Here is a 15,751-nt window from a genome sequence, read left to right on the forward strand (position 1 = left end):
AAAATAAAAAATTAGAAACAGTAATTGGTGGATAAAAAATTCAATAGAACATGACATAAAATCGTAAGTATTTTTTTTTATCGCATTTTATCTGCTAAATCAATTTTCGTGGTTCAATCATTTTATGGACTAAATATAAGACCCAAAGGTCCCCACTATAGTTTTTTATGAAAGCTTAAAAGAAATCCGACAAGGAAAAGGCAGAGACAAGAAAAGCAAGAAGCTGCCTTTACCAAATTCGGTTTCAATGAAATGAAATTTTTCATTGATAATTTTCCATAAGCATTATCAACATAATTACCTGCCAATTTGTCTAGCCCCATCTGAAGCTCCCAAAATTCCCCTCAATTTTGGCAGGTGCATCTTTCTCTATACCTTGTATTTTTTGGTTCTGATGTACCTGCTTACTTTGTCTTCCTATTTAAACTGTGCATAATTGTTTAGATAAATAAATTACCTTGATTTCCTATCTATTTCTGTTCCAATTCATTTGAATGCTGATCGGAATTTGATGGGTACCGGTAGGAAGGGTTTAATCCTATAATATAAGTTTAATGAGAAAATTGTCCCTTTCTTTATCTGAAATTCTAATTCTTTTACATGACTTTTTTTTTTTTTTTTTTTTTTTGATGGGTTCCTGTTTCTTGGATTTATGATCTTGATTAGTCGAAGAAACCATTTTGACAGTTGGGTTTTGGACTAATATGGATGTACTCAGTTGAGTGATATCTAATCTCCCTGCCAAGTTATTTTTCTTACTTTCCTCTCGTGGTTATGCACAGCTTGCCGCGAATTTGTATAACTTTATAGTGATCTTAATAAACTTTATTTGGAAATGCTGTCTTTATGGGGAGTTTATGGATGAAATTAGACTGCTTAAAGTTTGGATGTCAAGCGAAATTCTATTAGTAGTTGTTTACATAGAGGTAGATTTAAGATTTAAAATTGATATGCTTTTTGGATATGGGAATTCCTCAACTAGTTCCAACAGATTTTAGCTTAACTGTTTTTATCTGAATATTTTGCTCAATGCATGGAAGTGATTAAAATCATCTTGGAAGGACTTTTATACAATTAACCTTTTTTATCTGAAGGTCGAGAATTGCATGGTGGTGATCAGAGTTAAACTTTTGATATGATTCCCATGTGGTTCATTTGACCAACTGTCTTCTGCTAGTTACTAGTCCCCGATCTTCCTAAAATTATAATTTTATAGGTTCCTGAACTCACATTGTACTTGATAAGGTGATGGCGGGTGCAGAAGGTATTGATCTCTCAGATTTAAAATCCCAATTGTCTCAAACAGACGTTACTTGGAAGCTGGAGATGGAGAAAAGCCAGTCCCAAGTGGATGCTTTGCAAGCAAAACTTTTGGAGGTAAAAGCTTATATTCAGGGATCAGAAGAAGATACAAACAGGGAGTTAGATGTTCTATGGCATAGAGTGAAAACTGCTTCAACATTGATGACGTACTTGAAAGCTAAAGCCAGGGTCATGGCTGTTCCAGATTTGGCCCATTCTTCATGCGGTATCAAAGAACTAGATGGAGTAGGTCTTGTTGATAAAAATGGGATACCATTATCCAGTTGGTCTAGGGATGTTGATCTCTTGTCTTTTGATGATGCTGATGATGAATTATGGATTAGACTTTCGAGTAAACATGGTCGCCTTGATGAACAAGATGGATCTTATATGAGTGAATTACTCAGAAGCGTACAATTGGTTACAGATGTTATGGAAAGTCTTGTCAAGAGGATTATAATGGCAGAATCTGAAACTGCTATAGAGAAAGAGAAGGTAACAGTAGGTGAAGAAGAGATTAAAAGGAAGGCGCTCCAGATTGAAAACATGTCTACTAAGTTAGAGGAAATGGAAAGATTTGCTCTGGGTACAAATCTTATCCTGACTGAGATGAGGCAGAGAGTTGAAGATTTGGTTGAAGAAACTTCTAGACAGAGGCAGAGAGCTGCAGAAAATGAGCAGGAGCTTTGTCGTGTTAAGAGAGACTTTGAGTCTCTGAAAACCTATGTCAGTAGTCTCATTAGTGTGAGAGAAACAATTCTATCATCAGAAAAGCAATTCCAGACAATTGAAAGGCTTTTTGAGCGGTAAGTATTCCCCTTTCATCCAAAGAAATTTCCATAATCATAACATGCTGACCTACGTGTTTCTTTATTTCCTGGCTATACAGTGTGTCTGTGATGCATGAAGTTTACTATTAAATATATTACTTTTCTCACTTTCATAGCACTGCATCTTAATACTTGCCGTGCATACAAATGTCCAAGCACAACTTCTTCCTGTGTGTTCGAATAATACTTGCCTTGCGGCTTGTGTATAATTATTATTTTTTTTGAGTCAAAGGTAACCATAATTATTGAAATACAAATTCACAAGAATAAATTAACTGCATATCATTGGTGTGTCGTTTGGTAAAAATTATTGTGATAGCTCCATTAATTGCTTCATTGTTTCTCTTGTTTGGCTGTTTATCCTTTCGTGTGTGTAGGAGTAATATATTTTTGTGTTTCACCTTAAGGCAAGTGTTGATTTAAAGGGAGTGCAAGCATGGATATTCATTGTTGTTTAAGTGTTAAACTTTTTTTTCTTCTTCTTTTGGGTGTGGTTGATTTAGATCATTAATACCATGCTGGACTCTTGGACAAGCTTAGTGCTTTAACGTCCCTTTTAAGCAATCTGGCTATTGTAGGATCTTGTTCTTGTAATGATCCAGGGCTGTCATATTTCTCCTTTTTTATTATTCTCCAGGCTTGGGTGGGATGGGGATCATTTGAATCTTAACAGTGTTGGTCATTGTTCAGTGCTAAGGGCTGGGACCATTTGAATTAACAATGTTGGGCATTGTTCACGTGATGTTTTCGGGGATAATTGCAGTAACTTCCAGATGTAAGGCAGATATACCATCTGAAAACTCTCTAAGGGGTGAGAATTAGGGAAAAGATTGAGAAGTGATTGGAAAAGCTTGATTATTCAAGATTGGTTGGGTGTTTATACTAGTTTTTCGAGAATTTATACTAGTTACTAGCTTACAATAATGTAAGATACTGATTCTAGGGAATAAAACATATCTTAATCTATGGTTGATGTCTCCTCATGTGGTTTTAGACAATTTTTACCATATGAGCTAGCTTTTGAGGTTGAGTTAGGCCCAAGGTCCATTTTTAATATAAATATTTGTGAGAAATTAGAACAATCAGTCGAAGGAGCAGAGGTTAGAGCCTTTATATAAAGTGCATGTGCTCTAATGGCGCAAATTGGCCAAAGAACACAAAACTAAAAGAATTTCTCAAATTTTCATAAAATTAAAGGGTAATTATAAAATTTCTCAATTTTTTTTTGTATATGGGTGCCGAGAGTTGCAGAATGGCACCACAATAACCATATTGCCCATCCTGGTTATGCTGTGATGGCGCACTGGGTGGTTACATAGCAGTCCAGAAACTAAAGAATATCAAAGTATAAAAACAGCTTAATGATGCCAGAATGAAATAGTTGAGAATTATTAGTCTCATAGAGACCACAAAACAAGAAAGAAGGTTTTACTGCTAATTTGGAACACCTTAATCCAATATAAGGCAATAATGGGTGTCAGATTCATCAATTTTAAAACCTAGCTCTCTCAAATTTTTATTAATAGAAAAAGTTATATTCTCTATCTTATGATATAAAGTTTATTCTTTTTCTTTTGAGAATGTTTGTTCTTTTTTTTTTGGGTGAAGTAATTAAAATGTATTAGAATGGCATCAAGAAGATGCAGAGGTTACAACTAAGCATGGAAGAATGTTTGTTCTTTTTGAGAATGAAGTTGAATAATCTTTTTCTAATTGATAATTAATTGAAATTTAGAACTTTTGAGATGCTAAATATTCGAAATGATAGCTTCATTCGCAATATCCTGCATTTCATTACTCTGTTACTCAACCCAATTAGCATCTTTAAGTCATTGGGTAGCTGTATGACCAAGCAACAAAGTAGTACAGAACAAAAGAGAGCACGGACTAGGATGAAGTTTCATCTGATTGTAATCTAGCGAATACCACTAGTCCTTCTAGATTTATTTGAGCTAATATAAGCTTTAAACTTTGTGCTCCTTTTTCTGCTGTGCTCCGGCTCACTGCTCTTACAACTAGCTTAGTGGGATTTTGTCAGGTTGGCTTTCCCAAATGGTCATGAATCATAATTTTGTAATCCATTCTACTGCTTTGGTTTTGAATTACTGCATTGTTTTTTGTCTGAAGACTTGTTCGTCATCTAATTAATGCATGAATATAGAATTCTGACCACCATATTAGTGGTACATATTTATTGTGTAGTATTCATCCTCGTGAGAATATGACTGCAAAATTTTCTTATATCCCAATCGGCACGAAATGTTAAAGCTGGAATAATTCGATTAACTAATTTTTCATCATCCGGGAAATATTGTGTGCTGAGTTTGTTTTATGTAAACCAGGCTGGTCGCCAAGACAACACAATTAGAGACTGAGAAGTTGCAGAAAGAGACTGAAGTACAAAAACTGATGGAAGAAAACGTGAGGTTGACTGCTCTACTTGATAAGAAAGAGGCACATCTTTTAGCCATGAATGAACAATGCAAGGTTATGGCACTAAGTGCTTCAAATATCTAGTTCAGTGTGTTTAGACCCTTTGTTTTTTGTGTCTTTGTCATGTTCAATGATCTCACCTGCTGGCCCTCCAGCTTAAAAAGGTGAATGCAGCAACTGAATTCTGCAAAACTTTGTATCTAGTAAATGCAACTTTGAGAGGAATCTTTCTACCCCCTTGTTGTCTTGTACTGTCTCATTGATAAAATGCACATTTGTTTTTAAATCTAATGGAAGAATTAGATTGCAGCCCTGTTTGGTGCCTTGTCTTGTACATCTATGACGAATTCTGTTCATTTTTCTTTTCATTTTAGTGAGGATGGCAGTCAGACAATGGTATTGATATAATGGTATTTGTTCTTTTTCCATTTTTTTTGATAATTGGCATTGGTATTTGTTGTTGAAGTATGCTGCGCTTCAAGAATAACGCCTTGCTCCAATGCCTAAATTAGTGATGTACCAAAGTTCAGTTTGAACTGGTGGGCACGCACAACAAAAGAAAAAAGCACCTTGATTACTTGATTAAACATGTATGTTTTATACATCTTTTCAATCTCTAAGGTGTTTGGTTGCCTTGAACTCTCAAATCTCACGTGTAGAACTTCTTGATTCAGAAATATTGTTAATGCAAGGGACATCACATGACAACTCTCTCTTTCAATGTCTTTGATTCAAGTGAAACTAAAATTGGTGAAAGAAAATAAATAATTAATTCAGTCGTGTATTGTATGACTCCATGTATATGCTAGATAGAATAATCACATCAATTCTCTTATTTTTCGAAGTGCAAGGCGAGATGAAAGGTCTTCTTTTCTTTTATTTCTTCCCCTCTAAAAAAAGAGATTTGATGTTTGGGCACTATCTGTTTTTAAATTTAAATTATTTCTGATTATTAAAATAAATGATTAAATTAATTATTTCAAGTATAAAACAAAACAAAAAGTACTCTCTTCGTGCCAAGAAAGAATTACACGTTTCCATGTACAACCTTCATCAACAATCTTAATTTTGTATTTAGAATGTTGAAAAATACAGTCACATTTAGAAACTGCATAAAGTCACTAAGCATTATAATTTTTTATAGTTAAAAGTATTTTTAAAAGTTCAATAGTATCATACTAATTAAAAGCAAAATAATTTGACTTTGCAAATAATAGTAATCCTTTTTTGTTAGGAAGGAGATTCAGGAGCACTTAGAATTAATTACTCCAATAAGAAGGATAAATACTTAAAAATTAGTGAAATTATCTTAGTCCAAATATGATAATCTTAATAAAATTCACATATGATAATGGTTCCTTAATTCCGTAGAAAAGATGGAAAACCCAATCGGTATTTTGGAAGGATGCGAAACCAGAATTAGGACATTCTTTGTTGCATGCAAATGCAATAAACTGTATACTAACTTATTACCCCAAAACCCCATGCGTTTCTTTATTCCCACCTGATTTCATTTCACCCACGCAAAAGTTTCCCCTTTTCCTGTAAAACCCTAATTCCCAATTTCCTCAACGTTAGTCAAAACAACCTTAATTTCCTTAACTAGGTTGTTTTGAATGTAAAAAAAAAAAAATGCCTCTCAATTCGCCTGCCATGACGCAGAATGAGAGTGAGCTAGGTGAAAATGAATCTGATCCAAGGTCACAGATCACCAAAATTACTAACCCTTCTGAAGATTTTGAGAAAAAGGCATGTTTTTTCGTTTACCTGATAAACTTTTTAGCAGCCCTTGTCGGTATTTTGTTGGTGTATTCTATGCTTCTAACCCCTATGTTTGTGCTAATGTTGGTTCAATAATGTCTCCTGTTAGGATTAGCACTGTTGCAGATGACAATATCGTACTATTCATTTCACTTTTTATCTGCAACCGAAAAGTTGGGGTTAGATGCCCTGTTTTTGATAATTTTGTGGTGCTTCTTCATTTTTCATTCAACGGGATACCATAATATTTCCTCATGTTGCTTATATATGTGAGTTTGATGAAGTTTTCAGTGTTATATGGTACTCCTTCCCTCCCTTCACTTTTACTTGTCACGTTTCCCTTCTCGAGAGTCAATTTGACTAATCTTTAGAGCTAAATTGAATTAGATTAATTCAATATTTTAAAATGAAAATTTGGATGTTCAAAAACTATATGAAAAATATTGGAAGTTGCAATTAGTCTCATATTAATATGGTGAAAAAATATAGTAGTAAAATTATGTTGGTCAAAGTTCATGTAATTTGTCTCTCGATAAGTGAAACGTGACAAGTGAAAGTGAACGGAGGGTAGAAGTACATTGGTACTTCCTTGATATTTATGTCTATTGTAGAAACATTTGAGACTTGCGCATTGACCAGTGTTCTCCTCACCTGTCTTCTTTCTTAGCTAGATATATAATTCAATTAGTTCCTGGTGTTACACAGGCTTCAAGCAAGAGACTGAAAGATGTTGAAGTTTATGTCCCAATAGTCTATGGAACAATTGCATTTTGGCTCGGCAGGAAAGCCACTGAGTAAGTGGACATTCTTTTTAGTGCATTTATTTGCTCAGAGTACCATGCTTCTTGAGACAAAAATAACATATGGGTTTGTCAATCAGAACTCAGTCGCATAGGTGGACAATATATGTTCGTGGGGCAACAAATGAGGATCTTAGTGGGGTTATCAAGAAAGTTGTTTTTCAATTGCATCCAAGCTTTAATAATCCTGTGAGAGTGGTAGAATCACCGCCCTTTGAGTTGTCAGAATGTGGTTGGGGTGAATTTGAAATTGCGATATCCCTTCACTTCCACGATGATGTTGGTGAGAAGAAGTTGGATTTGTAAGTTCTTCACTCTGTGCATTAGCTTCTTTTTCTTTTTAAACTTTGCCAGGCAGTGTAGATATACTTTCACTGTTTTCTCTGCAGGTATCATCATTTGAAGTTATATGCAGAGAATGAGCCTGGTCCCCAGTCAACAAAGAAACCTGTTGTTGTCGAAACCTACAATGAGGTTGTTTTCCCCGATCCTCCTGAGGATTTCTTTTCTCGTATCCAGAACCATCCTGCAGTAGTCGTGCCACGGCTTCCTGCAACGTTTAAGTTGCCTCCTGGTAAACGTCTTCTTTACTGAGATCTTTAGGCGCTGCTGCTGGAGCTACTTAGTCCTTTCAGTTTGTAATTTTCTACTTTATGTTTAGCACCAATTGAGGATCTGCACGAGTCGAAGAGAGGTGATACAAAAAGCCATCCTCTTAGTCAGTGGTTCATCAATTTCTCTGAGGCCGATGAACTCTTAAAACTCACAGCAGCTCGTCAGAGGGTGAGCTTAACTTAACTATCTCTCTCTCTCACACACACAAACATATGCAGACATGTTTGGTACATCTAAACTTTTTTGTGCATCTAAACTTCTTTGTGTAAAAAACATTCATTCTCATAGATAGTAGAAATCGTGTGTGGCTGTTCTACCTCCCTTGAGGGAAAGCTGGACGCTTAGTTTTAAAATACTGAAGCTGAGAAGCAACATATTGTTATTTAAGCTAAATTATATATTGGTGACGGAAGCACCCAAAGGTGTGGCCTAGTGGTCAATAAAGTGGGTCAAGAACCATGAGGTTTTGGATTTAAATCCCAGTGCAGGCAAACACACTAGGTGATTTCTTCCCCTCTGTCCAAGCCTTTGTGGACAGAGTTATCCATTATCTATGTTGATGGAAGGTAGTAACTGACCCGTCAAATTAGTTGAGGTGCGCACAAGCTAGCCCCAACACCAAGGTTATGAAAAAATATATTGGTGACATAAATTATGTTAATTCAACTTGAGAGTGTTCACTTTCATCCCTATATAAAGGGCAGCCCGGTGCACTAAGCTCCCGCTATGCGCGGGGTCCGGGAAAGGGCCGGACCACACTTTCATCTCTATATAAAGTTTGTATTTTAACTTTTCATTTTTGGATGAAATGTAGACCAGAAGTTTGTTCTCCAACACACATCGGATGAATGAGACTTATGTTTCAATATTTTCCCTTAAGCTTTAATTTCTCTTCACAGTCATTAGTTCTCTAACTTGTGTCTTCAGTACTAGAATCGAATTCTCAACTTCCATCTGACCTGGATAAACTGTCTTGTCTAGACCTGAGAGCGTCTTTTTCTCCTTTAGACGGTCATTAGGGTTTTAAGGGGAGCGTCAAGCATATGAATGCTTTTGGTTCTTAAGAGACCTAGTTCTTTTTGTTTATCAGAGAAGTAGATGAATACTTTCACTAAAAAATGACGAAGAAGAAGAAAAGCAAATGATTCCTTAACAAAAAAGAGAAGAAGAAGAGAAGCAAATGACTAGTTAATAAAAATAACCCAATTTCAGCATGGTAACGATAATGGTCAGAGCTTCAGGCATTGGCTACACTGTGCAAGTTATTCAAATCCTTAATAGAGGAAGTCATAACATTGCAAGTCACAAGTGTATATAAGTGCCTCAAAATGCAGTAAGTATATGTAAAGGCTTCAGTTTGAAGGAAATTAGTTGCTTTGTCAACAAGTTTACAGCTGGCAACAACAGCCTTCTTACCTTGATCTCTTCTGTGTGGTTTGCGAGCGATTGTACAGGAGCCGGGTTTACCCTGTGCGCACCCAAAGGGTAGTGGCTGTGGGTTCCCTTGTCATAAAAAAAGGAGTTTATAGTATGAGTAGTTTTCTATCAGCTAATTGATTGGACATTGGTCTATCAGCTAATTGATTGGATATTGGTCTGACAGGTGCAAGCTCACATTGTTAAGCTGAGGAGGCAGTTGAGTGTGATGGATGAGCTACCCCCGACACTCAAACTGGATTCTGATTAGAGTATGTACATGATTGGTCGGTCGCATAAAGAACTTGTGATGTTCTTTTGTACATGTTGACAAGCTCAGTTAGTGGAAGTTCATCTTCTTTCTCCATCCGCGTCTCTTTGTTAAAATCTCCACTTGATCCCTCTACTACTCCCTACCCCACCCCGTTCCCCTCCTTTCATTTCTATCTCCTCCTTATGCTGTGTAGGACAGGCTGTGCGATGTTCTGGATAACTTCTAAGGATATTTTCTATAACATCTAGCATAGTTGTGTTAGTCTGGTGTCACTGTAAAGAAGAATGTTATCGCGTTTATGGTTAAAATCTTGAATTGGTGCAACTGCTCCCCCAGTGATAGGTTTTCACGCAATGCTCATCAGATTATTGTTTTTCATGTTTTAAATTTTTGACTTTTTCGGTTGGACTACTCTTCACATTGGTAGTTATGTGACAGGTCTTCTCAATTTTAAGTCTTCTTGATTTTAACATGGTCTTTCCACGTCCATGTCTCATTAACTATGCTCTTGTTGTTTCTGATATCTGTGTGGGGTTGCTGTGTGAACTATAGCATATACTGTGCAGTCAGCTGTTTCTTTTGTTTCTATATGTGAGACTATGCACTTGGATAAGTCCTTTTGACTCTACTTATTTTCTGTAACACACTTCCATTTAATGTTACGCCATCAACTTTTTGCAAAGAGAAGCCTGGGTGTGATAAATTATCTTTTTTACTAATGGTGTTGAATAAGCATGTATAGATACTCTCTGGTTGATGTTGAAACTAAAGAACGACATTTCAATTACCATATTGCTTTTGCTCGTGACAACCTTTCAACATATTTAGTATCAATAGTAGAACAATTCTTTAGCTGCTGAGTTTTGCCTCTTTGTTATCTGGTAGTGAATGGCAGCCTATGAGACCTTTTTTTCCCGTTTTGTACTCAGTCCTGGTACTTAACGCTGACAGTCTAACGTGTTTATCCTCTGCAAGAAGGTAAACTAATTAGCAATAGCAGTACTCTCAAGTACCTTTTCAGTTTTGGTGGTATGATTGCATAATGAATATATAATTAGCTGGTGAAAATAAGCAGCCCTACTAAATATCATCCAAGGCCCCATATAGAATTGCTGTTCCAGAAGGCTTCAACTTGGAAGCAATAGTTAAGAGTGTGACGGTCATTTTGGAACGTTATATTAGTGACCAACTTGGACATATATGCATAGATCTTTTTCATTATTACAAGGGAAATCTTGTGGGCTAGTGTCGTGGTGGTTCCTTTTTTCATATTCAGAGCTTGGATAAGAAAGAAATAAGAGTTTTTTATGAATAGTGTGGTCAAAATCCATAATAAAGTCTAGCCATAACAACCTTATTGATTATTTTAATGCATAACTATCTTAGTTGCAGATGTGTGACGCTTGGAGTTATCGTTCATGATCCCGTCCCTTGAAGAATTTGTGATTTGTTTCCAGGGACTTGAAAATTCAATTTCCTCGTTAAATTCTCCGATCCAAATGGCAGGGAATTTTCATATGTATATATTTTCTTGTTGAAGGAAGCTCTGTGTGAATCACTTCGCTTGGGAAAGGACAAAGAAAGGGTCATCAATAATTTCTTTTAGTTAGTAATTTGACTAAGACTGGCTTTCCTCGAGTTTCAAATTGAGGGACATGTTTCTATTAAAATTTTCAATCTTATTCTACCTTTTTTTCTGATGAAGTAAGAAGTTTCCATTAAGAAAGGCAACTGGGAGGTGCCATTTTACAAAAGCAAAAGCTTTTGAGCAAAAACAAAAGCTAGTAAGCTTTTGGAGAGGAAACTAAGTTAGACTATGCAAGAACCATGGAGCTAACAGTCCAGGTAATTATCAATGCTATTAACAGGGGAGTGAAAGCTCCAACTGAACAAAACTACTAAACATCTAGCTTTTAGAGTATGAAGAGCAGTTGAAATCCCATCAAAACACCTGCGGTTTCTCTCATTCCAAGTAACCCAAAAAATGACGGCAGGAACCATCTTGCAGACCTTTTTGATGGCTTTGTCAACTCTCCAATGATTCAATCTTATTCTGCTATGTTTAATTATATGTAATCTATTATCATCGGCTGTCTAGTTGTAATTGTTAGTGTGAGATTACTGCTCAATTTCTCTAAGTAATTTTTTGTGGTTTCCTTAAAATTCACTAGAAATTAAACAAAAATTCACACTTTCCGATATTCGTATTTCGAATCGTACAAGGTAGGACAAATCAGGGCTATCATTGCTGTAGGAGTTGAGAACTCAGATGTATTAGCAGCCTCCGTCTTGTTTCATCTTTACATGAGGTCACGAAAAAACAAGAGTAACATGGCTTCACATGCTTACTCAAGTTTTACGTTATCGCTATCTACACGTAGGAAATGCTATTTGCTTGTGTTTTAATAAGTTTGTTGGTCCTTGCCCTCTGCTGATTATTCTCCTAGCGTCTATTAGCCATTCTTTAGACTTTACTACCGCATTTTTAAACTATGCAGGGGCTCAAAGCGGACAATATCACTAGAGGCTAGGTTGTTAGTTATTCTTGACCCGAAACTTCATTTATTTCTAACTATGGAATCAAATATGCGGAAGGGGAGCATTGGCGTAACTGGTAAAGTTGCTGTCATGTGACCAGAAAGTCATGGATTCGAGCCGTGACAATAGTCTCTTGTAGAAATGCACGGTAAGGCTGCATCCAATAGGCCTTGAGTCCGGCCCTTCCCTGGAACCCGCGCATAGCGGGAACTTAGTGCGCTGGGCTGTCCTTTTTTTATGGAATGAAAGATGCTTATGCATCAATACCTATATTTTTAGGTTTTACTATTATCAAACTGGAACTGAAATTTTTTTTTTTCTAACTAATTTCTAAACATAGGCCTGGGATGATTTATTTCTGAGAATATTGGAAAACTAGCACAGACAAATAAAGGCAGCTTCTGGGCCTCAGCACATGTGAAAGACTGAAAGCATGAAACTTTTTATAAACTGTCAGCAGAATAGAAGACTGAATAATAGTTGTGCTCGTTTGTTATTTCAGAATGCATGTCTGCTTTGGCATTTTTTTCCTTTAAATCTTTCAGGTAGACATTAACAGTACGTCAGTTTCTGTATTTATGTGCTTATTATGTTGATACTGAGCTTCAGCAGGGTCACATGCTAGGTTTTATGATGTTGAGACATTTCATTTTCACCTTGCTGGCAAACAACAGACGATGCTTTCAAAGGACTGGATGAACAAGTACAAGGATATGTCTTAGTTGTCATAAAGTGGACAAAAAATATTACTGTGATTTCTTTTTATCTGATCAGGGCGGAGCCACAACAGAACCAACAAGTTCTGCATAATCCAGTAGGTTTGGCCCAAATCCTACATTTGTAATAAGAGATTCGTCTAATATGTATAAATAATTTATTCAGAACCTAGTAAACAAGAACGTTTGTGGTTTAAAATCCATGAACTTAAAATCCTGGATAGATAAAAGTATCCGATGAAATAGTTAAGATTGACCTGACACCGCCATTATTAGAAAACAAAAAACAAAAGACTGAATGAAGCAGAAAACTGGCTTTTCTTTTGAGTGACAATTCTAAATGATTAGTCGATGAATGACACTTACTATAGGATAAGTTATTATGTCGAATCAGGAGTTGCTGTCCTTGGCATTTTTAAAATTCCTAAATTCTCTTATTCCACATAATGAATTTTATTTTTTGTTCTTGCACCAGTATAGGATCAAGTCACTCTGCATCAATTCACATGATACACGTCATGTAGAATAGACAAATCTAAATTTAAACTTAAACACATCTCAGCTGTATGGTTTCTCACTCTTAAGAGGGACAAGAGTGGATAAGGTCATAATGAAATTCCTTAGGCGAACGAAGATGATTTTATTGGACATTGAGTGGGTTCACATTTCATTTGTCCATCAATTCTTTCTTTCGTTATCTCTTCACTAGAAGAATATTGCAATCTATATACCTCCACAAGATGAGCCTAGTGAAGTTAGGTGGGAACTAGAGTCGTGGAAGACAAATTAAAGGTAACGTTATCAAATAGTCGATCAGTTATATAAGTTTAACATCGGATATAACAAGTTTATTAATTGAAGATTTCAGATTAAATGCTCAGCTCTACCGCCCATAATAGAAATGAATCCTTCTGTGGTGCAAGAAAAGAGTCAGGCGGCATGTGAGGAGGCATATTACAGAACTAATATGATTGAATAAATGAGTTCTCGCTAATTACTTAATTTTAAGACAGTATATTGACACCCATAATCCAACAACATGGTAAAAGTAGGAGAACTCCAAGTTGGTTCACATCATCTCACAAGATGGAAAACATTTAGGGTCAAATCTAGCTATATCAAAGTTGAAAACTGCAGTACATTAGTTTGTCATCTCACTCTCAGTGCTTTTACCTTTTGTACAGACTAGTTGCATGTTCAATCCTAGGTGATACTTTGTGTCCCCAAAGTGAACATTTCAATCCTCTCATAAAAATTGATAAAATAAAATAAAAAATGAATCCTACATGAACATAAAAGTAATAGGGGATCATTATGATGAGAATTTTGTTGTCGTTTCATAACTTAAGTGACATTCACGTGGGTAACAAAAAGTGAAAGAAAGCAAACTATATTTCTGAAAATACGGTCAATCTCGTCAGTCTTTAGTTTAATTGCTGCTTACGCTCCCCTAAAGAAAATTATATACTCAATTAACGACTATAATTCTCATCTTATGGGTTGTTGGGAATAAATTTGGATGTGTATTAAAATCAAACTCCTCAAAGAATTGAGGATTTTGGAACATTTGACTAAGACTTAGGGCCATGAATGGGACTGGCACTGATGAAATAGCGCTGTCATTTATACTATTTTTTCAAAAAATTTGATGATTGATGTCCTTGGCTGTAGGGTGATTTCTGACTATCTAACGTGGTGGTCCAATACTTCTATGGAAACTTTGTTATTGTCCATCCATCGTTTTTATAAGTTGAAACATGAATCAAATTGGCAAAAACAGGGGTCCTTATAGTTGTGTACAAATGGTTTTAAATGTTGAAAATCATTATCTCAATAATGCAGTACTGGAGTATTATTTATTACTCTAGTGTTCTATATTGTGTGGTGTTGACTTGTCTTTAATCCAACACCATTGGCAACGTCAACCCATATTCTATCCTTGTTAATTTTAGAAGAAAATATTTGTCCGTTGATAATTACGAGTAGGGACACGTGCCGGTGCCATGTGAATATGATGCTGTTGTAAAACTAGAGAGCAATGTATTTTGGTAGATTATCATCAAATCAGCTAAAAGATAAATGCTCCAAATTTATATTCTCATTTCTCTTTTGAACCCGACGAGACATCAGTCTGACGCATAAAGAATTACATATTCAATAATTGTTATTCACCTCAACAACGGCAACAACAACATACTACATACCCAATGAAATATCACAATGTGAGGTTTGGGGAGAGTAACGTGTATGCAGACCTTACTTCTACCTCAGAAGATAGGGAGACAGTTTCCGAAAGACCCTCGGCTCAAGAGAAAACATGACGAGAAAAGATCAGATAAGCACAAAAAGTTCAAAGTAATATGCGAAAAAGCCATGATAAAAGCAGTCTGAGAAAAAGAAGCAATAGATATCAGAGATAAATAAGATAATCGAAGTAGAAGAAACAACATATAGTAGCAAGAATCAAATGACAATAAACTACAGATCAAAGCTATGACTACTAGACAAGTAGAGGTGTCGAAAATGGTGCACTTACCTAAACCAAACTTAAAGGGCCAAAGAATTAAATAAGCTAGGACGGGCTGACCCTTTTAATTGAAAGGCCTGTAAAATGGCAACCCAACCCATCCCTAAGCGGGCCGACGGGCCGACCCTTTAAGTTTTTTCGTCTTCCGAAATAACATTTTCTAAGTGATTTTTGGTACAATTTGAACATGAAACTTTTGCAATATGAAATAGAAGAAACTTTTGCAATATGAAATAGAATCTTCTACCACCCATTCTTGCGCAAATCCATATCACAGAAGAAGAAAAAAAAGAACAAATATAAATTATTATTTTTAATCATTAATTCAGATCACGTTCAAAAGAAATTAAACATAATATAAATTCTAAGACTGAAAAATATTACTCCACTTTCTAATTACTACTTAGTAGTAAGTACATTCTTTTTTCTCGTTACTTTTTATTTAATTTACTTACATTTTAAAAAAAAATTATTTATTTATTATTCTTTCTCGCCTTCAGGCCGGCCACCCCCAACCCCCGAGGCCGCCCGGCCAAGAG

The 15,751-nt window shown here is 35.8% G+C and overlaps 2 protein-coding genes across 6 annotated transcripts; both read left to right on the forward strand.

Moving 5' to 3' along the window:
- The first annotated feature begins 159 nt into the window (after positions 1-159).
- LOC132046457 (uncharacterized) lies at positions 160-4,878 on the forward strand. Of its 5 annotated transcripts, none has more exons than XM_059437088.1 (3): positions 160-357; positions 1,095-2,108; positions 4,475-4,878. In XM_059437088.1, the coding sequence occupies exons 2-3, from the start codon at positions 1,249-1,251 to the stop codon at positions 4,647-4,649; spliced, it is 1,035 nt and encodes a 344-aa protein (XP_059293071.1). In that variant the 5' UTR covers positions 160-357; positions 1,095-1,248; the 3' UTR covers positions 4,650-4,878. The 5 variants fall into 5 exon arrangements, with proteins under 5 accessions (XP_059293071.1, XP_059293070.1, XP_059293073.1 ...); XM_059437087.1 differs by having other exon boundaries at positions 1,217-2,108; XM_059437090.1 differs by having other exon boundaries at positions 1,307-2,108.
- A 1,189-nt stretch (positions 4,879-6,067) lies between these two features.
- LOC132046458 (transcription initiation factor TFIID subunit 14b) lies at positions 6,068-9,794 on the forward strand. The gene is made up of 6 exons (XM_059437091.1): positions 6,068-6,314; positions 7,032-7,120; positions 7,207-7,428; positions 7,516-7,700; positions 7,788-7,909; positions 9,345-9,794. Exons 1-6 carry the CDS (start codon positions 6,198-6,200, stop codon positions 9,426-9,428), a joined length of 819 nt encoding a protein of 272 aa, XP_059293074.1. The 5' UTR covers positions 6,068-6,197; the 3' UTR covers positions 9,429-9,794.
- Positions 9,795-15,751: the final 5,957 nt, after the last annotated feature.

Source organism: Lycium ferocissimum, chromosome 2 (assembly GCF_029784015.1).
Source record: "Lycium ferocissimum isolate CSIRO_LF1 chromosome 2, AGI_CSIRO_Lferr_CH_V1, whole genome shotgun sequence".
In the NCBI taxonomy this organism is placed as follows: Eukaryota; Viridiplantae; Streptophyta; class Magnoliopsida; order Solanales; family Solanaceae; genus Lycium; species Lycium ferocissimum.

Excerpts from the sequence above, each read along its gene's own strand:
- LOC132046457 (XM_059437088.1), top strand. The coding sequence starts at position 1,249 with ATGGCGGGTGCAGAAGGTATTGATCTCTCAGATTTAAAATCCCAATTG. Across the intron at positions 2,109-4,474 it reads ATTGAAAGGCTTTTTGAGCG|GCTGGTCGCCAAGACAACAC; the intron begins GTAAGTATTCCC and ends TATGTAAACCAG.
- LOC132046458 (XM_059437091.1), top strand. The coding sequence starts at position 6,198 with ATGCCTCTCAATTCGCCTGCCATGACGCAGAATGAGAGTGAGCTAGGT. Across the intron at positions 7,429-7,515 it reads GGTGAGAAGAAGTTGGATTT|GTATCATCATTTGAAGTTAT; the intron begins GTAAGTTCTTCA and ends TTTTCTCTGCAG. Across the intron at positions 7,910-9,344 it reads TCACAGCAGCTCGTCAGAGG|GTGCAAGCTCACATTGTTAA; the intron begins GTGAGCTTAACT and ends TTGGTCTGACAG.